The following is a 22,839-nucleotide window of genomic DNA, read 5'->3' as shown; positions in this document are numbered from 1 at the left end:
ATTTGCATACTCGCTCCTGATTGGCTTGTGGGTGGGACTTGTGGGCATGGCTTGAGTGTAGTGGAGGGATGGTTAATTTGCATGTTTCTCTTTTATTATATAGGATGTCCATTTTTTTCTCTTGTTACCTTTGTTATCTGGAAATTTACTTTGTCATGTATAAGTATGGCTACACCTGTTTTTCTGTGGATGCTATTTGCTTGGAGAATCATTTTCCACCTTTCACTTTGAGTCTTTTTTTGTCTTTGCAGCTAAATGTATCTAGTGAAGGCAGCATATGGTTGAGTTTTGTTTTTTTTTTAGCCAACCTGCTACTCTGTGACTTTTTATTGGTGAATTTAATCCATTTACATTTATAGTAATTATTGATGTATGAGGATTTTTAAAAAAATATATTTTTATTTATTTCAGAGAGGAAGTAAGAGGGAGAGAGAGATAGAAACATCAATGAGAGAGAATCATTGATCAACTGCCTCCTGCATGCCCCCTACTGGGGATTGAGCCTGCAACCCAGGCATGTGCCCTAGACTGGAATTGAACCCAGAACCCTTCAGTCCGTAGGCTGATGCTCTATCCACTGAGTCAAACCAGGTAGGGCTGAGGGTTTTTTTTTTAAGCCATTTTATTTTTTGTTTTCTGGTAGCTTTGTGGTTCTTTTCTTTTGTGTTTCTGTCTGTCATTTTTGTTTAGTGGTATTCCATACCTTTTTTTGTTTTCTCTTTTTGTTTGCTATGTGTCTGAGTGTTTTGTGTTTTTTGTGTGTGTGCATGTGTGTGCGTGCGCGCGCGCGCGCGTGTGTGTGTGTGTGTGTATGTGGTTATCACTAGGTTTATGAAAAGAAAGTTTCATATATACAGTAGTTCTTTTTCTTTTGAATGCATCTGATGTCCATCCTCATTTGAAAATTCAGAACTTTACCCCACCCCTTTTATGTTTTTGTTATCACAAATTATCCCTGTTCATGCTGTAAGTTTGTTGGTGATCTTACTTGTAGTTTTGTGACCTTTCATTCTTTGTTTCAGGTAGAATAACCCCCTTTAGTATTTCTTGCAATGGATATTTTCTGGCGATAAATTGCCTAAACTTTTGTATATGTGGAAAAGTCTTTATTTCTCCTTCATATCTAAAGGATAACTTTGATGGATATAGTCTTCCTGGCTGGTAATTTCTTTCTTTCAGTAGTTTGAATATTTGATTCCATTCTCTTCTAGCTTGTAGAGTTTCTGCTGAGAAGTTTGATGATAACCTAATGGGCTTTCTTGTATAGATTACTTTCTTCTTTTCCCTGGCTGCCTGGAGAATTCTGTTATTAATTTTTGACTGTTTGAATACTATGTGCCTTAGAGAAGGCATTTTTGGATTGAGGTAATAAGGTGTTTTGTTTGCTTCTTGGAATTGAGGATCTAGCTCTTCTTTTTTCTCCTCTCCTTTTTCTGGTATGCCTATTATTTTTATATTGGTCTTTCTTATGGAGTCAGACAGTTTCTCTCTCTCTCTCTCTCTCTCTCTCTCTCTCTCTCTCCCTCTCTCTTCAATATCACTAATTCTTTCCTCCATCTGGTCAGCTCTATTTCTGATTCTCATTAGTTTATTCTTGATCCCTTTTACTGAGTTCTTTATCTCCAGAATTTCTATTTGGTTCTTTTTAAAAATTCCAATCTCTTTGGTAAAGTACTTGTTTTGTTTATTGATTTGGTTTCTGAGTTCATTAAATGGTCTATATGTTTTCTTGCATCTCGTCGAGTTTTTTCAGAACTGCAATCTTTAATTCCCTGTGATTTAAGTCACATATTTCCATGTCTTTAAGTTCATTTTATGGAGATTTTTCTTGCAGTGGACCTCCATGGCATTCACCCTGTACCTCCACCCAACCCTGGAATTAGTCATAGAGTTGTGCCCTTCACTCAAGGAAAAAGTGTTTCTGTAACAATTCTCAGGTTTGCAGATAATGTGTTCTGCAAACACATTATGAAGGGTGAGGGGAGGCAAACTCAGGGAGATTGAGGGAAGGCAGCCAGGCTCTAGGGTTTTGTGTCTCTCTCTGGCATGCCAATTGCCAGACAAGCATGGCCACCTCTCTGTGCTTCTTCCCTGCCCTGGTCCCTGGGCTCAGCCACAGCTTGTACTGCTCACTCCTGCTGTAATGCTCACTAAATCTCTTTGCTCTTCTCGGCTGAAGGGAGTGCCATCTACAACCTGATTCATCCCCTCTCCAGGTTGCAGGGCTGAATCTACGGTGCCTTTGAGCTCTTCTTCCTTCTCGCCTCCCTGGTTTATTCCCACTTGCCCACCTTTAGATGTTTCAATTCGTTCAGCAGGGAGTCCTTTTTTAGAATTATAGCTGTTCAAATTGTTTAAACTTCAAAGGGAGAGTCTAGGGGGATCACGCATACCACCATTCCTCTGATGTCACTCCAAGTTAATCTTTACAAAAGCTTATTCCTAACACCATAGGTTTATACAGTCCTAAAGAGAAAAAACAAGGTTCAGAACAATATTACTCTCTGCTTGTGTTCTGTATTATAACAAGTGATGTTGTAGATTAGATGAGTCACATTTTCCCCAAGGCCAAACAGCTCTTAAAGTTGTTTATGTAATTACCTTCCTTTGTTACATTCTGTATTTCCTCTTATTGGCAGTGTTTTATGGCCTTTCTGATAGGAAATTCTTTCCAGTGTTGAATGAAAAACACTATGGTAGATGCCAGGAAGTTGGGATAGTTGGAGAAGCAAAGCATTCATCTGAATGTTCTGGAAAGCAGACAAAAAACCCTCAAGCAGCCAAACTATTAGAAGTGTCCGTACTGGCCCCTTGGGTTTGCTATGAGATGGGGCTATATTTGTGGTTGGGTCAGGGGAAGTGTGGGCTTGCTGGCATGTTGCAGAAGATTGTATCATGAGAAGGGTTTGATGAATACTTTTTTTTTTTTTTGTAAAAGTTTCCTTCTTTAAGATGGACCTGAGACTTTTCATAGCATATTCTCAAATGGTGTGTGGCTATCTAAGAAATAGAAAATCTGAGAGTCAGTAAACCCGACACAATGTTTTTCCACTCTCAGATTTTACAGATAAAAAAAATGGAAGGCCCAGGAACTAGCAAAGGTGTATGGGTCACTCAGCTTGCAGTCTATAAATTATTTATGAATAATAATAATGTACTAGCAAAAGTGTGCCCTGTGCAGGCTGCATAAGACTCCAAAGGACCCCCTCTGTGGATCCCGAGTCGGTGGGGGCAACTTGAGTTTACTGGCCTGGTGTGTGTGTGTGTATGTGGGGGGAGGATTGCATAAAGCAGACACACGCTAACGAGGACCTTTATGAGCTAACATGGAGAAAATGTTTGGGACACTCCTTACATATACAAGAGCTCAATAAGTGTTTTCTCTTCTTTCCTTTCCTTTCCCCTCTTCTTCCCCATCCTGCCTGAGGCAGTCCAAAATGAGTGAGGAATTGGAGCACAGAGGCAGCTGGCCACCATGAAAGCATCCCATGCTGGAAGCAGGAAGGGATGGCAGTGGACGTGACAATGTTGAATTGGACCTAACCCACAGAAACTGCGACACTAAATGCTGTCTGAAGTCACTAAATTTTGGGGGTAATTTATTATATAGCAATAGATAACTATACAAAGTTGATCATGGGAGTCCTCCATGAAGGTCTAGGATGTGGGGACAAATTCTGCCTCCTGTGGGTGGCCCCAGAATAGCGCAGGAAGGACAGACCAAGGAAGATGGTTAAGCACAGAGAGACTGACTACGCCAGACCGTATATTAAGGAGAAGTCTTCAGCAACCAATCCAGCAATCGAAATACAATCTCTGCAGCAATTGCCCCTATTGGTCAGACTTGGACAATGACTGCCAGCTTCCTTATTTTTGCCCCTACTTTAAACTCAGAACCACGCATAACAAGTCAAACGTGCTCTCCCAAATCAATTACCTAATATGCTCCATTTCAATTATCTGGTTTCCAGCTTTCCCGGCCAACAAACTCTAATCAGAGCATGCCTGAAGCTATCCCCACACTTTTTTTTTTTTTTAAATTATAAAGCTTTTTAACTCCCTGCTTGCCTTTGAATCTCTGCCAAATGGCAAGTGATGGTGGCTGATTCGCTTGTTACAGCAAGCTCTGAATAGTTTCTGGTGTTTTCTTCTCATTTAGGTGGTCTTCATTTATTTTCATAGCACCTTCTTGCTCCACTTACATGCGTCTTGCTGCCTACTACTGGGCATCTGAAAGGCCAAGCTGTTCTAGATGTCCCTGTATCTTCAAGTTTCTGAAAGAGTTTGTGTAGAGCTGATGTTATTTCTTCTTTAAATTTTTCATCAGTGAAACTATTTGGACCTAAAGTTTCCTTTGTGGGAATGTTTTTTAACTACAAATTTATTTTTTAATAGATATAGGGCTATTCAGATGATCTTTTTCTCCTTGAATTTTGGTAATTTGTGTCTTTCAAGGAATTTTTTTTTTTTTAAATTTCAGAAAGGAAGGGAGAGGGAGAGAGAGTTAGAAACATCAATGATGAGAGAGAATCATTGATCAGCTGCCTCCCGTACATCCCCCAATGGGGATTGAGCCTGCAATCTGGGCATGTGCCCTTGACCGGAATAGAACCAGGGACCCTTCAGTTCACAGGCTGACACTCTATCCACAGGTACAGTTTGAGGAATGACCATGTGAGGACATAGTGAGAAGGAGGCCATCTACAAGCCGAAGAGAGAGGCCTCAGAAGAAACCTAACCTTCCAACACCTTGATCTTGGACTTCTAGCCTTATGAACTGAGGCAAAATCAATGTCTGTTGTTTAAGACATTCAGTATCTGGTATTTTGTTAAGGCAGCTCTAGAAAACTAATACAGTATCTTTTAAAAATGGAGACAATGCCCAGCCAGTGTAGCTCACTGGTTGAGCATCGACCCAGGAACCAAGAGGCCACCAGTTCAATTCCTGGTCAGGGCACATGCCCAGGTTACAAGCTCAATCCCCAGGCGGGGGACATGCAGAAGACAACCGATTGATGATGTTTCTCTCTCATTGATGTTTCTATCTCTCAATCCCTCTCCCTTCCTCTCTCTCTTAAAAATCAATAAAATTTAAAACAAATTTTTAAATGAAGACAAAGTTTTTACCAAAACTATGAAACTATTCAGCCACATTTTCATCTCACTCATTACTCTCACAAATCATCAATTTCTCAGTTCTTGAAAAAATGATTAAATCATGTGCAAGACAAATATCCTTATCTTAGTTCTTGAAAATGGGTTAAGAACCTCTTGCTTAAAATGAAAATATAGCAACATATAGTTTTTAGTGTCTTTCTCTGTCTACTCTGATGCTCCTGGAGGGAAAAGAAAAAAAAACACACATTTAAGTCTACAGAGGGTAATCTCTAAATTTAATCGAAGGTTAGGAATGGGCCCCTTCTGGCTGCCTCTCTTTGTTCCCATCTGTGATCTGCCTTCCTGGAGCTGTCTGCTAAGGTGCCAGTATCCACCCCAGGGAAAACTGCTCCTTCCTTCCAGAGCTCACCTTTGAATTAAAATAAGCACGGCCCAGGAAAGTCTAGGTTCTTCCTCTCTGAAGCTAGAGTCAGAGAGCGCAACCCAGCCTCTTCACCATCAGTGGCTGCTCTGGGGTTGGAAGCCTGTCTCTATAGACAGATGCAGAGCTCAGAAAAGGCCGAGATGAACTTAAAATGTTTTCTTTTTCATTGCTGGTGCCGAGTCTTAACCTCTCTCTTCATAAACTGTAATGACCCTGAAAATAATCTGCTCTCTGTTTTTTTTTGTTTGTTTGTTTGTTTTTTAAATCTCACCCTTGGGTCGATATTGATCTTTGGAAAGTTTACACTAACCATTTAGCTCAGGATAGACAAGCGGCCTGGGCTGTGCATTTGGAAAGCCAGAGGTGGGGAGCAGCTGCCCAGGCCCCGCACTTGGGCCAGAATGCTCCCACCAGCACAGTTGTTTCCGCTCCCAAACTCCCTGCAGGTGGCAAAGCCCTAATGTTGATTCAGTGGTTTACATTTTAATGTTGAACTTGTTTTTTTTCCCCTCTCTTCTCTTATTGTACCTCATTGCAGAGGTCAATCTTTGGGTTCCTACACTAGATCCACCACCCACCTTGAACTCATCCTGTCAGTCCGTCTTCTCTCTTTTAACTTTACCTCCACTAGCACTTTCCATTTATCCTGCAAACATGGCCCCTGATCCTTAAAGTGGACCCTCAAGCTGCCTACTTCTTTGCAGTATCTATCTCATTTAAATTAGCCACCTCCCCCAGCCCTCTCTGAGTCCCTTATATTGTCTCCCTCCTAACAATTATCACATTTGTAGCTATTTTAATTTTAATTATTTACTTGCATTTCCATTGTGTGCCCTTTTACTCTATAAGCTCTCTGGGGCCAGGAACCATGTTTATCTCACTCATTATTACATCTGTGGAAATAAAGACCAACCAAATGAGAACATGCAAAGGCTATTCAGAAACTTGCAACGGAGTCAGCCATCGTCACTTGAATTTTGGCAGCCTCAAGGGCAGGCAGATGCATGGAAAAAAGAGAAAGATTCAGGTGTGCACCCATCAGAGGCTGTTATCATGAGGAAGCTGTAGGTGGACTAACTAGAAATGAGGTATTGCATGAGATTAGAGATGAATATTTGCCTTTCTCCAGTTGGTCCTCAGTTGGAAACAGGGGGCCAACAATAGAGAAGCTGGCTGTTATTAATCAAGTCCTGGCCATTTGGGGTTGATTATTAGAGGAGTTATTTGCTTCTTGGATTGGTTGCTATAGATAAGTAGTTTGACTTCTTGGTCTTGTTATTTGTAGACAGTAAGTTGGGTTCCTACAGATTATGGGGCAGAGCCTTATCTCTAATAGATATAGGGCTACTCAGATGACCTTTTTCTAAGAAATAGAAAATACAGCAGACACATGCTAATGAGGACCTTTATGAGCTAACATGGAGAAAGGTCATCTGGTTTTTATAACCAGCAGTATGTTGCAGGAACTTAATTCTTGTTTCATTCAGTTTGTCAGTTCTGAGGATCAGCACAATGTCTAGGACAGAGTAAGAAATCTGTAGTTATTTATGCATTAATATATGGGTGCCAACTCAGAATTTGACATTGTCCATCTGGGATACAGTGCTTTTTATTTTTATTCTACCGTAGCTTCTGCTTCTCCGTCTCTTCACCAGCTCCATTTCCCTTGTCACCTCCTAATTGTGGATAAGTTAGAGACTTCATAATCTCTCCATTACCCTCTGTAATTTTTCTTAGAAAACTCTTCTACTTCCACAACTCCAAATCACACTCTGGAAAATGGTTCCAAAGTTCATATCTCTAGCCCTGACCTCTCTCATGCACCGCAAGTCAGTTGTTTGATGGAAACCTCCATGCTGACATCCCACCAGCAGCTCCACGCCCATCAGCAGCCTCCCCTCCCAGGAGGTCCTCTTTCTTCCTCCAGATTTTTCCGTTTAGTTAATATGTAGCAAAAGTACTACTAAAAGTGATTTCTGATTCGGTGGGAGGGTAAATCTGAGGATGGATGTGAGCAGAACAGAGGGAAGGATTCAAAATTTGAAATGGATGATTGGTTTTGTTGGCAGGAATACTGCCCCCCTTGAGATACAGCTGTCACAAGGGCTGGAGTTGGGAAATGGGATCCTGCCGGGAGCCGGTCCATGCTTGCTGTTTCAAGGGACCTGGCATATAGTTTCAAGCATGGACCGGCTCCCGGCAGGATCCAATGCAAAAGACACCAGCCCTTGGCACCAAAATAATCTCCAAAACTGGGCCCCCCACAGCAGAAGCGATGGGACAGTGGGCAGTACCAAAGGAAGCAGTCGTTTTTGTGGAGGGAGTGAGTTGGGGGGTTAGGGAAAGGAGGGGCAGGACCATGGTGAAGGAGGAGTGGGAGGGGTGCTCAGCTGAGGTGGTCTGGGAACAAGATCCCAGTGCATGAGTGTCAGGCTGTAGCAGCTTCTGCCCTCAGGGAAGGGGTCTTACTGAGGAAAGTGACTCAGAAAGGGGTCATAAAACAAGGGATGCATACAAAAGAGGGCCATTTTGTTTTTCTTTTTCACCTGCTACCTCACACTCCCCAGCATTCTCTGAGGAAGAAACAGGAACAGGGTTTGATGTTCCCATAGTGGGAAAGTGCCTGGGTTGCATCCAGTAGAAAGAATGACCTTCACCCCCAACCCTTTCCCTCCCCCAACCAAGACTCGGTACTATGGGAGCTTCAGAGTTGAGGTGTCCAAGGTTGCTGTGTCTTCTGTGATAGTTCTCTCTCTCCCACATTTTATCTTATACTTACAGCAGGTCTTCAGATAATGTTGTCTTGTTCAACATTTTGTTATGATGTTGATGACACATACACAAAAAGGGATTCACGTCAGGGCCACTGTCTGTGTGCATTCTCTGAGGACTCTGGTTTCCTCCCGCATCCCAAACATGAACCCATTAGGTGAATCAGCATGTGTAAATTATGGCAGTCTGAGTGAGTGAGTGAGTGAGTGAGTGAGGTGTGTGTGTGTGTGTGTGTGTGTGTGTGTGTGTGTGTGCGCGCGCGCGCGCGCTTGCGCACTGGGATGGTAGGGCAGGCAGCCTAACCAGGGTGGATTCCCGCTGGTGCCCTAAGCTGCCACATAGGCTCCAGTCACCCCGGACCCTGAAGTGGAATAAGCAGACTTGGAAAATAATGATCTTGTTTTTATACATCTTTCTTCAATGTATATATGGCTCACATTTATTTCAGTGTTTAGTATTATAAGTGTCTTGGGTCTTTAGTGAGAATTTTAGTAATGTTTTTATAACCAGAAGTATGTTGCAGGAACTTAACTCTTATTTATATCAATTAGCCTAGGGTAAAATTCCTTTTGCTGTAAACATGTTTGCTTAAAGTCACAGTTTCTAAGAAGCCAACAATGACATTAAATGAGGACTTACTGTATTTTGTGGGACTGTATTCAAAGCTATGGTCCAAATTTCTCTGTCTTTTTAACAGTTCCTAAATCTGCCCCTTTCTGGTCTGTCTCCCCTACAGCCTGACTTCCTCCTCGAGCATTTCTTACAATTAGGTTTCTATCACTTGCGTTTCTATTTCATTTCCCTCCTGCAAATTCACCCTACACATTGTCCTCAGCCTCTGTGTCTCCAGTTCAGCCCTCTTTCAATCTGCTCTTCAGATAACAATGACATTTTTTTAAAGATCTGCAGCCGCTGGTTAGAGTAGGTAGAATGAATACCTGGGATCCCACCACAATATTTATTTCTAAGTGTTCTTTCACTAAAAGAGTGTGAAGGAAAACACCAGTGAGCAAGAGAGTTCAATAAATAGTTTGAAGATGGAGAGTGTATAAAAACACACCGAAGGGAACAGAGGTGGCCAGAGGAAGTGGAGGAGGCAGCTGCCTTGGAAGAAGGCTCAGAGTTAGGAGGCATGGAGAACAGAGAACGTGTACACATGCCTGCCCCTGTGTCTTCTGCCCACGTCTACAGCTCAGGCAACCCAACTTGAAACCCTAGGTAGGGGGAACTCAGAAGAGGTCTTCTCTAAAAACATTAAATTGTGGATAGTGCTGGAGTTTCACATGTGGTTAAATCAGCAGTGGGCAAACTACGGCCCGCGGGCCGGATCGGGCCATTTGAAATGAATAAAACTAAAAAAAAAAAAAAAAAAGACCGTACCCTTTTATGTAATGATGTTTACTTTGAATTTATATTACTTCACACAAACACTCCATCCATGCTTTTGTTCCGGCCCTCTGCTCCAGTTTAAGAACCCATTGTGGCCCTCGAGTCAAAAAGTTTGCCCACCCCTGGGTTAAATGCATGGTGCTGCCACCTCAGAGAGAATCATTTGTTCCAGAATTTGAGGGCTCTGCACTCCAGTGTAGCTCCTGCCGACCCAGTCTTGAGAGACTATGTATAAGTGCACAATGGCCTGAGATATATAATTCTAACCCATATCTGTAGTCATCAGCCCCGAAAGCCAGCCTGCTATCTAAAGGTCAGACTTACAGGAAATTAGGCCAGTATCTCTAGCAACCAGCCCAAGAAGCCAAACAATAACCTGATAACAATTAGCCTCAAACAGCCAAGGCTTGATTAATAACTGATAGCTGTCCTAATTTTTAATCTTTGCTTCCAACTGAGGACCAACTAGAGCAGCCAAAAATGCACATCTAATCAGTCACAGAGGGTGTCCGCTTCTGGTTAACCTGCCTACAGCTTCCCCGGCCAACAGCCTCACAAAAAAAGCTTTCCCCTCTACTCGGCCTGAGTCTCTGCCAAAACACATGTAGTGGTAGCTGAGTCTCTTGTTAGGGAAGCTCTGAGTAAACAGCTTTTGCGTGTTCTCATTTGGTTGGTCTTCATTTATTTCCATAACCTGAAGCAAACTCTTCTAGCCAACAAGCCCTCCAGAACTCCTCATCAGCTCTGCTAGTCAGGGGAGAGAAGCCACATATATAACCATGGAGGACTCCTATAGCAGCTAAATAGGAACATCAACCCAGTCCTCACGCATAAATATGGACCCACTACCAAGGTCGCCAGATACAGAGAAAACCAGCAGCACCCAGGAGGAGATCGAGATAAACAGAACCGATTGACCTTGGAGGAGACAGCTCATGCAGAGACTAGAAACAAGCCTAAAAAAATCGAATTAGATCTTCAGTGGGATTTTAGAAGATGTTACATTCATAAAACTGAAAACAACCGGCTGTAAAGAACAATAGGGAATGAAAAATAAAAAGCCTCCTGGAAATTAAAAGTGGATTGCCCACCTTAAAAAGTTTGGAAGATTAAGTTGAGAAACTCTAACAGAACTGAGAGAGAGGGGGGTGGGGGGAAAGAGAGAGGAGAGGAGAGGAGAGGAGAGGGGAGGGGAGGGGAGGGGAGCGGAGCGGAGGGGAGGGGAGGGGAGGGGAGGGGAGGGGAGAGGAGAGGAGAGGAGAGGAGAGGAGAGAGAGAGAGAGAGAGAGAGAGAGAGAGAGAGAGAGAGAGAGATATTATGAATCAAGCTACCTTTTGCATAGCTAAGTCCAGATATGGTTAAGAATGGGTGCCTCTGGGCGGGAGCGCTGGGCCCCAGGGGCGGGCTGGCTGAGGCTCTATTGCTCTGTTAGAGATCCTCTGACATAAGTATTTTAGTCATGTACGTGGGTCACTCTGATTAAAAAAATGTAATTTAACTGCAAATCTGAAAGTTTCATTCCACTACTTAAAATCCATCACTCCTTCCAACCTCAGACAGGAAGCGAGCTCTTTCCTGACCATGACCAGCCATGAGCCAGCCTCCTTTCTCTTCACCCCACTCAGTGTCAGCCCCATTCAGCAACTTACCAGGATGTTTGGTGTAAGCCTTATGAGCTGGGATGGTGGGGTCAGGTTCACTTGGTTTCAAACTTACATGTGCTTCTGTCCTAATTTGGAAAATGGGCGTGCAGGAGTATACCTCAAGGCTTTTGTGAGGCTCCAACAAGCTAATGCATGTTAGGAGCTTAGCAGAACCCCAGGCTCAGAGTAAGTGATCAATAAATAGTAACAGTTACTAGGGCTCCCAGAACTACTCTTGTTTGTCTCAATTTTAACCATCCTTTGACTATTTTTTAAAATATATTTTTATTGATTTCAGAGATTAAGGGAGAGGGAAAGAGAGATAGAAACATCAATGATGAGAGAATCATTGATCGGCTGCCTCCTGCATGCCCCACACTGGGGATTGAGCCTGCAATCCAGAGTGTGCCCTGACCAGGAATTGAACAGTGACCTGCTGGTTCATAGGTTCATAGGTCGACTCTTAACCACTGACCCACACCAGCCAGGCTACTTTTTTTTTATATTTACACCCAAGAATACTAAAGAAAGTGATTAAACTCTCAGCTTTATTACCAAGCATACAACCTCAGACACTTCACACAGTGCTCAGTTCTTAAGAAATTTTACCTACATGTGTTTTTGAAGCCACAATTTATTAAGAGCAGCTAAAGGTTCTGCTTCAGATAATTCATGCCTTAGGGATGCAGGTGGTTGTGTCTAACATTTTCCTTCTGTTCTCAATGAAGTGACCCTTCTTCGGTGGGGCTTGAGCCTCACCCCCTTGTGAGGCCTTCCCAGGACCCCACCCCTCATTCTTGCAGACTTCCGGAGAAGTGCTTTGTCACCACCACGGCTGTCTGTCCCCTCCTCCAGACTCTGAGCCCTCACTTGGAGAGGACGCTCTCTTGTTGGTTTTAGGACCCCAGTGCCCTCTGCCACAGGGCTTGCTCCATGAAGGAGCATGTGCAAGGTGAGCGCGGGAGGAATGGAGGTGGAGTTTAACCGATGAGCCGGGCCTGCTGGTGTCTGGCAAGAATGAGTAATTGTTAGAAAAGCTAACTCACTCAAGTGCAGAAACATCAGAAGCCTCTCTTCATCAGAGAGAAGGGTGAGGGGAAGACAACACCTATGCTGGGAAGCTCCTGGGCTTCAGGCTCCAGAAGGTTCGGAGCGGGCAGTCGGCTGCCAATCCACTTACAAAGGGGACGTGAAGGCTGCCCCGGGGCACCTGCTCTAGCCCAGTTCTGACTCTTCAGTCTTGTTCCCTGGGACATGGAACTGCCTGAGAAGCACAGACTATGTCCCCACAGACAATGGCACTACTGGCTTTTCCATTTCCTTTTTATAAGTGAAAAGCATCTGGTCCAACTACCTCATTCCTCTCAGCAGAGAGGGAAGCCCAGACAGTCTTAAATGAAGATCAGAGGACTTGCCAAAAAGTCAGGAAGGAAAGCTGGCTTCCAAGGGTCCAGGCTGTGCTGAGGGAAAGCTGAAAGCAGTTGAGGCAGCTGCTTCAATCTTGGTGTGCAAAATAGAGCCGGTGGTTAGGGTGGTCCCATCCTCTCCCTGGTTTTAGGCCTTTTGTTCAGCGTCTCACTTATTGAAGAAAGGGGGTGTTGCAAGCACTCCCACCAGAGCAGTGGAAGGGTATAATGAGAGTGCCTGGCATGCGTTAAAGAAGCTGGTCACCATTCTAGGTAAGTAAGAGCCAACTCCGACTTCAGCACAGCAGGCAAACTGGCCCCCTCTCGGTGCAGTTGACTCCCTGAGCATAGAGCTTGGACAGGGCGGGTCAGAGAGGAAAGCTCAGCTGCTGTGCTAGTGGAGGCCCCATCATGGGAGGGAAGCCCAGGCTGTCACCACTGGCTCTGCCAGGGAAAGGGTGGTGTTCCCTGGATGTGAAGGGCCCACCACCAGCCTTAAGGCAGGATGGGGTGAGTGACCTTGTCAGTCCCCACCCCTGGCTGCCTTCTAGGCAGGGAAAGGCAGAGCAGAGCAGTGGAGGGGTCTAGAACTAACGTGCAAGGCTCAGGCACCGGCTCCTGCAGCCTCAGTGCCCCCCAGTCCCCTAATCTGTGCTGCTCTGTGTCAGGACAGGACTGAGGAAGGAGGCTGCCAGGGCCTGGCCTGGCCCATAGCCGAGGGAGTGTGGGAGGGAGACGTAGGGATTCTCAGGAAAGGAATAGCAGGGACAGAGAGAAGGCCATGAGAGTGTGGGAGAGTTCCCAGGATGGGGCAGGGCTAGCAAAGAACTGGGCCACGGCCATGTTGGGGTTGCACTGAGAGGGCTCGAACCACTTCTGCAGACACCGCCCACTGTTCCTACGCTCAGGGCTCGCCTTGAAGGAGTTGCCCCAAATCTTCTCACACAAGGCAGCCGGGGTGGGGAAGTAATAGGGGAAAGGACGGCAGCGGGCCCTTGCAGGACAGCGGCTCTTCCCTGTAGGGATTAAGGCAGAGACAGCTTACCTCCCACTGTTCCCAACCTCACATCCCCACCCTTGCCTTGGGGGAGCATAGAAGGCTGGCACCTGCCCCCCAGGTCAGGGGCCTACAGGGCCCTGCTCCCCCACCCGCCCCTCCCCCTCCCAGGCTCTGTCAAGCACCACTCACCCCGACTCCAGTCCCAGCCGCGGAGCCAGTTGGATTTGCAAGTGTAGGATGTGCGGCAGTCTGCCCACCACTGCACGCAGTCCTCCTGGCAGAGTGGTGCGTCCAAAATTCGCTCTTCCTGCTCACATGGGGCCACCTGGATGGGTAGCCAGAGACAAGAAATGATAGTTGAAATCTGAAGACTGTCAGTAGCTACAATGGTACTATTGTGCCAGGTGCTATCTGAACACGCGCTCCTGTGAAGTCTTTAAGGAGCCTTTTACCATTGAGAACAACAAGGCTAAGAGAGTAAACAGTTTGTCCCAGGCTGCACAGCTTCCGTTCCTACAGACAGGAGATGGGACTCAAATAGTCCCTCATCCTACTGTGCTCCTCTGGCCCGTCTCCCGACAGGGCCATTCTCCCGAGGCCGCTTCCTCCCATCCCTTTCCCAACAGTGGCCTCCGACGCTGTTCTTGTCCACAGGGGCCAGCATTTGCTGTTCCTGCTAATGTCCTGGGACTCAGGCTCTCGGGAATGGGGCATTGCGCAGATGTGCCTCCCGCCTCCTCAGCCCAGTCTTCCCACCTGCTGGATCCAAGGCCCCAGGTTTGGGGAGCACTGGTGCAAGCACTTGGCCTGGATGAAGTGCTTCTGACAGTCGGGTATCATCAGTCCACAGTGAATCAGGCTGAAGTTGTAGAGCACAGCCTCATCCAGGTGGGCTTCCCAGCTTGTGTTGGTCGTGCAGCAGGCATTGCCCTTCCAGGGGCTGCACTGAAAGGGGAAGAAGCAGCAAAAGGAATTTCGGGGTGGTAGGGGGTAAAGGCAGGGGGTTGATGAGTATCTAGGGTAGAAAGGAAAATGTGTCCCCTAGAAGGGGACCTGGGCAGGTGCAATGCCTTTAGGCCAGCACCCTCTGTGTAGAAGGAATGCTAACAATCTGTCAATATTGACACCCAAGGACACCTGCACTCTGACCTCCCTGCCACGGAGGCTGCCCCAGTCCCCTAGAAGCATGGCTTCCAGGGTCTCAGCTCCTGAGGGGCAGCAGAGGAACCCCATGAGACCTGTGGGAATGTGGGGTTGCACGAGTGGGAGGACATCATAGCTGAAAAGGGCTCAGTAAATGCCATGTAGATGCCAGCTCTGCTTCTCCTCCCACATCCCTGTCAATTGCCTTTAGGAGCTTGGGGAGGAGTCACTTAAGTCAAATGTTTCCACAGGGCCTGTTGGTAGGAAGGCTAGAGAAGGAAGACCATGTTTGTTTGAATCTATGCTGAGCCAATGATGCGTCTCTGGAATCCCCATCTGCCCCTGCTCCCCGCGTGGCCGGGCAGCTCAGAGACAGGAACTTTCAATCACTCAGCAATTATGGTCTCAAAAGGCCATAGTGTCCCTCCAGGGGGCTTTGCCCAAATTCTAACCTAAGGAACCAAACAAGTCAGGGTCGATGGGAGTTCAGAAACCACCTTGGCATTTGTGCCCCTTCCCTGATCGGCAGAAGCAGCCCTCCCTGACCCCTGGACCAGGTCTGGCCTCTGTACCTCATCGTAGAGCTGGTCCTCTGGCCCAGGCTCCGGCTTGTGGTGCTTGGTCTTCATGCAGACATTGAGCCGCTTGTCCCCAGCCCAGATGGGTGTGACTATCCACAGCCCTAACAAGAGCTGCCACCACCACTCCATGGCCACTGCAGAGAGAAGACCCACCCGCTCTTGTGACAGAGAAGACATCACCATTCTCTCCCCTATCCCAGGGGTGAGGGCAAGCTTCAAGGCTCTCTCAAGAGACCACGGTGCTCTGGCTGCTCCTAGGACCTCTATCTGAGGCAGCATCATAACATGTCAGGCAGGTGGAATAAGCTTTGGAGGTCTGACAACCACCCCCAACAACTGCACACACACACACACACACACGGAAGCTAAAGCCCAGAGAGGGGAAGAGCCCAGACCGAGGTCCAGGAACCGGCAGTGGACCCATCACAGTGAACTTGAAAAGCTTTGGACCAACTGGCTCTCGAGCCACATGCGGCTCTTTGGCCCCTTGAGTGTGGCTCTTCCTAAGCCTTAGGAGTACCCTAATTAAGTTAATAACAATGTACCTACCTATATAGTTTAAGTTTGAAAAATTTGGCTCTCAAAAGAAATTTCAGTCGTTGTACTGTTGATATTTGGCTCTGTTGACTAATGAGTTTGCCGACCACTGGAGCCCTAGCCCAAGTTTAGAATCTCAAATATTCCTGGTGGAGACTCCAACCCCACCTTCCAGGCCCGAACCTAAGGCTGCTCTCTCTGCTCAGCACCAGTTTCAAGCATGGAGTATTTTTAAAGAACCAGGTAAAAAGAGGAAAGATACTACCCTTCTAGTTTGTGGGGTTTTTTTCATACTTACTTTCAAAGCAGGAGCCGCTCCCTCCCACCTCCAGGGATTGTGAGGCTGAGGAGACTCTACGACCTGATCATTTATTACCCACTCCAGTTCCTACTCGTGCAGGTGCAGATGCGGAACTCCAGGTGGCTCCGGTTAAGCGGCGTCAGCATGGTCTTACCTAGTGTAGGGCCTTCCTGCGGCTGGAGCCCCGGGGTTTCTGAGGAAGAGCTTTTGCTTTCTCCGAGAAACAGAGGCCCCACAGAGTGAGATCCCGGGCCCTGTGGTCAGCTGCCAGATTCCGCTGTCAGCTCTGCCACTGGCTAGCTGGACGCCGTTGAGAAAATGAGTTCAACTCTCCAGGTGTTAGTTCTCATGTCTATAAAGGGGGCTGTTACAGTGGGATTGTTGGGAAAAAGAAGTGAAAAAGAAAGTTCTTGAAAATGACTCGGCATCATGCCTGACAAGGGTAAGTCGTCATGATTTTTATTCCGATCTTGTTTCCCTCGAAAGCCTTTCTTTCTCTGCCCTGTTCCACCTGCCCCTTCATCCGCGTAGTTACCTGGGATGGACCACTTGGGTTGTAACAGTAACGGTGACCTCGCTCAGCCCCCAGGAGCTAAGGTTCCTGTTGGAGAGCAGACCCAGCAGCACAGGGATACAGAGAGAAAGTGAGGCTTTGGGAATTTAAATGTGTGACCAAAGCCAAAACAAACAAAACCAAAAAAGTCCCTCCACAACCCATGTAATGGTCTCCCTTAGTGGGCAGTGACTATCGTCCTATGAAGTATAGCAGGCCGTCAAATAATGTTTCATTAAACATTTTTATTATAACGTTAATGAGATGCTGTAGGAACTTAACTCTGGTTTGTACCAATTAGCCTGTAGTAATTGGTTTCTGTATCCGTCATTTTGCGTACGTTGCTGTTTTTAAGGACCTATCAATAATGTTATTACGTATGGTCTGGCTTACTCCTTTCAACCACCCCTAAAGTGAATGCTCTTCCTATGGTAACGGGGTGGGGGTGGGGGTGGGGGTGGGCGGGAGAGCAAGCGCAGCCAAGTAGTGGTAGAGCTAGAATCTGAACTCAGGTAAACACGACTCCATATTTGATGCACAAGAACCAGGTGAGGGGGAGATCTCCAGCTCTGGGAGGGGGAGATGCTGTCTAGGTCTCAGGTGAAGTCTGTTTTTAAAGAAAGACCCTGGCTTATGTGGCTCAGTTGTTTGGGCATCATCCCTTGCACCAAAAGGTTGCCAGTTCGATTGCCATCAGATGCCCATGGTTGCAGGCTTAATCCCAGGTGGGGAGCATGCAAGAGGCAGCCAATTGATGTTTGGCTCTCACATCAATGGTTCTCTCTCTCTCTCTCTCTTTCTCTCTCTAAAACAATAAAAAATATTTAATCAGATTGTATGTTGGGAAGCATGTGTTGGCTCTATTTTGGGAACAGTGATGGTTATTGTGAGGGTCTTTGGCCAGTGGTGTGGGCTGTGAAAGAAGTCACAACTACAAAGAGAGATAGAGGAAGTTTGTTTTACTTTCTCCAAAGGGAAAGGGCTGGTGCGTTGCTAATCAATAGAAGGGCAAAGAACAGTAGTGGCTCCCCCTTTTAAAGCCTTGGCTGCTGATGACAGGTGACAAGGAAAGGAGGAGGATTTGGAGGCTGAAATTGAGCAGACTTCAGGGGGTTGTCTTTGTTAATTCTGCAGGAGAGAGTCCGGACAGGGGCCGATGTCCTAGAGAGGTGTCTTATCAGTATTTTTCCAAAGCCTCTAAAACATTCTTAGAGCAAAAGTTATGAAGAGTTCAAAAGAGGCTTGTTTGAAGGGAACTGTTTACTAATTATCTCTGAGTTGTAAAAATAGCGGGGAGGAGGGGTATGCAAGAATGTAGCCTTAAAAGTAGCTTATCTTGTCCCTCAGTTTGAACAGAGGGGCTGTTTGAACTAGAGGAGCTAACAGTCTTGGGTTTAATTGCCAGGTGCTTCTCATAAATTGTGGAAGACCACAGAAAAGAAAAAGAAAGGCTCCCCCCTTCCCTCTCTTTAGAATTACCAGCCCAGGCTCCCATGTCCTTGCCTTCAACCAGTGGTTCTCAACCTTGGCTGCACATTAGAATCACCTGGGAATTGTTTAAAAATCCTGATTTCTGGCCCTAGCCGGCTTAGCTCAGTGGATGGAGCATCAGCCTGCGGACTGATGGGTCCCGGGTTCGATTCCGGCCAGGGGCACATGCCTGGGTTGCGGGCTCGATCCCCAGTGGGGGGTGTGCAGGAGGCAGCCGATCAATGATTCTCTCTCATCATTGATGTTTCTATCTCTCTCTACTCCCTTCCTCTCTGAAAAAAATAAAGAAGTATATTTAAAAAAAAAAAAAAATCCTGATTTCTGGGCCTCATCCTCAGGAAATTCTGTTTCTATGTTATGGGGTGGGGCCACAACATTAGTAAGAAAGAAACAGAATTTCCAGAGGATGAGGCCCAGAAATCAGGATTTTAAAAAGATTCACAGGTTATTCTAATGTGCAGCCAAGGTTGAGAACCACTGCTCTAAGGCTTGACGAGGAAAGAGAGTTTGGGTTGAACGTTAAGTTTCAGATGGCCGTGGATGTGCATGGAAGCAATTACTGGAACGGGAAACAGGTCCTCTGGTGAACATCCCTCACATGGAGGGGAGAAGGACAGGAGGGATTTGCTAACGGTCTCTAGGACAAAGCTGTAGGAAATGAACTAAAATTATGGAGCCTGCCTCTCAGATGTCATCAGGGTGACACCCCTCTAGAGAGGCCGGGTGCAGCACTCAAGGAAAACTCATTTGTGTCTTATTGTGATTGAGTCTTGCAGAGAAATCAGTTTTCTGATGGAAAGCTGATAGAACAAGGCTGGCTGTGGATGAAGCTGCTGATCCCAAACAATTTTTGTTATAAAATTGAACCCACAGGGCAACCCGCTTGGGTCCCTTCCCTCCTGCAGCAGGGAGCTCTTCTGTAATAAAACTTTACTTTTGCTAAAAAACAACAAAAACCCACAAAGAAACAAAACAAAACACAGAATTGTCAGGAGCAGAGCTACAGCCGCATCCAGAGGGTCCTGGGGGAGGGGGAGGCAGGCGGAGCAGAAGCAGGGCAGCCTCACTGGTTTGAGACCACAGCCCATGACTCTCCCTATGTTCCCCGCACAGGTGGTTGGTTGCCCGCAGTGCTGCAGCCCACTGAGTTTGAGAACAGACTAGAAGAGCGAAGAAGGAGTGCCAGTAGTCTCCTGGTAAGAGTCTGAAGGCAGAGCCCAGCTGGAGGAGATGTAGTGATTCAGAGTTTTTGTTTTTTATTAATTCTCACCCGAGGATATGTTTTTTCCATTGATGTTTAGAGAGAGTAGAAGGGAAGGAGGAGGAGGCAGAGAGATCAAGAAACATCCATGAGAGAGAAATACATCGATTGGTTGCCTTCCATACCTGACCCAACTGGGGCTAGGGATCGAACCTGTAACCCAGGCACGTGCCCTTGACTGGGAATCGAACCCTCCACCCTTTGATGTGTGGGCCCTGACATTCTAACCACTGAGCGCACTGACCAGGGTGTTGAGTTAGAGTTCTTAGTGGGCCATTTGCGTCCTTCTTGTCCCCAGATCTATTGATCATCCATGTCTCAACTTGCAATTGGTTTGTATTGAGAGCAGGTGAAGGAGGAGTATTGTTTATCCCCACCTGCTCCTTCCCTCCACATCTATCCCATCACCAAAGCGGTTGATTTACCTTCCTAAATACCTCTTGAGTTCAAATTCTCTTATCCCTGTTTCTCCCCCTACTGTCTGGACCATAATCATCTCTTGCCTTAATTAGGAAACAACCTCCTTCTAATGTTTTATCCAAACAGCAGCCAGAGCTATTTTATTTCAGAGTATTTGATTATGAAAAATTTCAAACATAAGGAAAGTTGAGAGAAATTTACAATGGATCCACAACTTAGATTTTACCATTTCCATTTTACTTGGTTTTCATACCTCTAGGCAACCATCCTGCCCTCTAGTCGTGCATCAATCTTACTTTTTAAGCATTTCAAAGGAGCTTGCAGGCATCTGCATGCTTCCTCCTAAGCATGCATCTCATTAACTAGAGTCAGCATTTGTAGGATTTTTTCTTTCAGAAGGATCGTTTTAAAAGGCAGAGATGGTTACAATATTTCCATGTTTAAGACCCTTCTGGGGCCCCGCCAGCGTGGCTCAGTGCTTGAGCTTCCACCTATGAACCAGAAGGTCATGGTTCGATTCTTAGGGTACATGCCTGGGTTGCGGGCAGGAGGCAGCCCGATCAATGAGTCTCTCTCATCCTTGATGTTTCTCTCTCTCTCTCTCTCTCTCTCTCTCTCTCTCTCTCTCTCTTTCTCTCTCTTTCTCCCTCCCTCTCTCTCCCTCTCCCTCTCCCTCCCTCTCTCCCTCTCTCTCTGTCTCTCTCTTCCTTCTTCTCTGAAATAAAAATTTTTTTAAAAAAGACCCTTCTAGGCTTAAGATAAATCCCAAATCCTTACCATGGCACACAGACCCTGTTTCATCTGGTCCTTACGTATTTTTCTACCCCCATCCGCCGTCCTTCCATCTGCGCGGCAGGCACTCCTTACCGGACATCAGTCATTGTCCTGCTCTCTTAATTGGCTTCTCCGTGGGGATGTTTTCTCATAGCTCACCCTTTGTGACTGGGAATTCCTACTTGTCCCGCAGCTCAAAGAATGGAGGGCTTCTCAGGGAAGCTTTCCTTGTCCCCGAGGATTAGTGAGATGTTCTCCTGGGGTCTTCCATGCTTCTGTCCTGGACCTTACCACCTGTCGCTGTGAATGCCTGCCTACAGGCTCACACCTGCCTACACGCTCACACCTGCCTACACGCTCACACCTGCCTACACGCTCACACCTGCCTTAGAATTGTAACCACAATGCTATCCTTAGTGAGAGAAAGAGGCAGGGTCCCACACTCCAGCTAACCTGAACTACCTGTAATACTTTCATCATTCTGGGATGGCTCTCACTCCAGACCGTAGCACATGCTTTCCCCTTTCAACGGAGATCTCTCCCCTACTCTCAGCACCCTTAGTACCTTCCCTTAGCCGATGCCTTATTTTTTAGGTCTCGATTTGGAGCGGCCCACATTCACGGAGGCTGAAGCCTAGGTTGGGTGTCCCTCCTGGTGCTCTCACAGCCCTCGGTTACCCCTGTCCTGACGCCACACTGCCCTGGATTTGCCTGCTGACTGAAAGCCCCTGGACAGTAGAGACCATGTCTGCCCATTTCACAGCTGTCACTGCAGTGCCTGGAACACGGTAGCCTCCCAGGGGTAAGTGAACTAGCGACTTATTTTTTATTTTTGGTAAGAAAGATTCTCTCCTGTGACTCATTTTTACTAAGAAGCACATCAGGAGAAATTCTGGGAAACCCCAGAATTTTTGTGTAGTCAGTCGTAAGAGTTAATGTGTATGTGATGTACAGGTTCATGGATTTTCACCTTTTTAAAAGAATGATTTTTCTGTTCTTCATTCGCCTGTTATTTGTTACTACATGACCTGTGCCTGGAGGGCCTTGGTTTCCCCATCTTACTGACGCCCCACAGCTCTGTTAACCATGAGTTTGGCAAATGTGGTTGGTGAATTGTTTCTTACACAGTTTCAAGTTTAAAGAATGGCATTGGGTCAGTTTATATTTCATACATTAAAGGAAATAAATATACATCTTCCTAGATTTGTTTCAGTCTTTATGTCTTTGTCTTGCATTGGAAATGTCTGAGAAAATGCACAGAGGGATTTGAAGGTTCAGAACATTTGTAGTTTATAGAAAATGGTGGAAAGTAAATAGTTTTGAGATGGCAAATATCTGACTCCTTATGTCCTTGTGCCCACAAATGAAAAGGTAGAGAGGGGGGAAATAAATTTTTCAAGAATCAATGGATAAATTACCTTCTGGTAATACAACAATGAAGCAGCTGCCATTTCTAGAAAAGTGAATTTTTGTGATTTTTCACTGACCTCTATTATAAATCAATATGACATAATATTATGTGAAGCTCTTGAATGTTTTATGTTTTCTTAAGATGTGATTATCTGGGAAAGGTCAATGGTTGTGACTATTCGATGACTCCGGTTTATAAGACTAGAGTTTAACCTGATGACTATCTCCTCAGACAAGATGTTTTCTTTTACCTACTTATTATCTATCTATCCATCTATCTATTTTTCTATCTATCTATCTTTCATCAATCTATTTTTCCATTCTTGGAAACTTTATTATATTTTAATGCCTCGTGGCCATAAAGCGATTTGTTTATCAAATTCTGTCACTAAATTAAAGAAGCCAGCCAACTCTCTGGAGAAGAGAGCTCTTTCTGGGGCCGTGTTTCTCTAGCGTTTGTATAAAGAATCCCCACGTCAGAATATCTAACCTCAGACAGTTGTTAAAACGATGGTTCCTGACTCTACCCCTCAGATTCTGATTCAGTCGGCCTGGCGCAGGGCCCAGGAATGTTCATTTTTTAAACAAGCTCCACCAGCTGATGAAAGTTTAGAG

The 22,839-nt window shown here is 45.9% G+C and overlaps 1 protein-coding gene across 1 annotated transcript; it reads right to left on the bottom strand.

The window, feature by feature from the left end:
- Positions 1-13,500: 13,500 nt before the first annotated feature.
- IZUMO1R (IZUMO1 receptor, JUNO) lies at positions 13,501-15,606 on the bottom strand (the record flags this gene model as incomplete). The annotated part of the gene is made up of 4 exons (XM_081100331.1): positions 13,501-13,769; positions 13,943-14,078; positions 14,510-14,698; positions 15,469-15,606. The coding sequence occupies 4 exons, from the start codon at positions 15,604-15,606 to the stop codon at positions 13,501-13,503; spliced, it is 732 nt and encodes a 243-aa protein (XP_080956457.1).
- Between the last annotated feature and the right edge of the window lie 7,233 nt (positions 15,607-22,839).

Source organism: Myotis nattereri (assembly GCF_964212035.1).
Source record: "Myotis nattereri genome assembly, chromosome: 9".
Taxonomy (NCBI): domain Eukaryota; kingdom Metazoa; phylum Chordata; class Mammalia; order Chiroptera; family Vespertilionidae; genus Myotis; species Myotis nattereri.
This window is presented reverse-complemented; position numbering and strand designations above follow the sequence as displayed.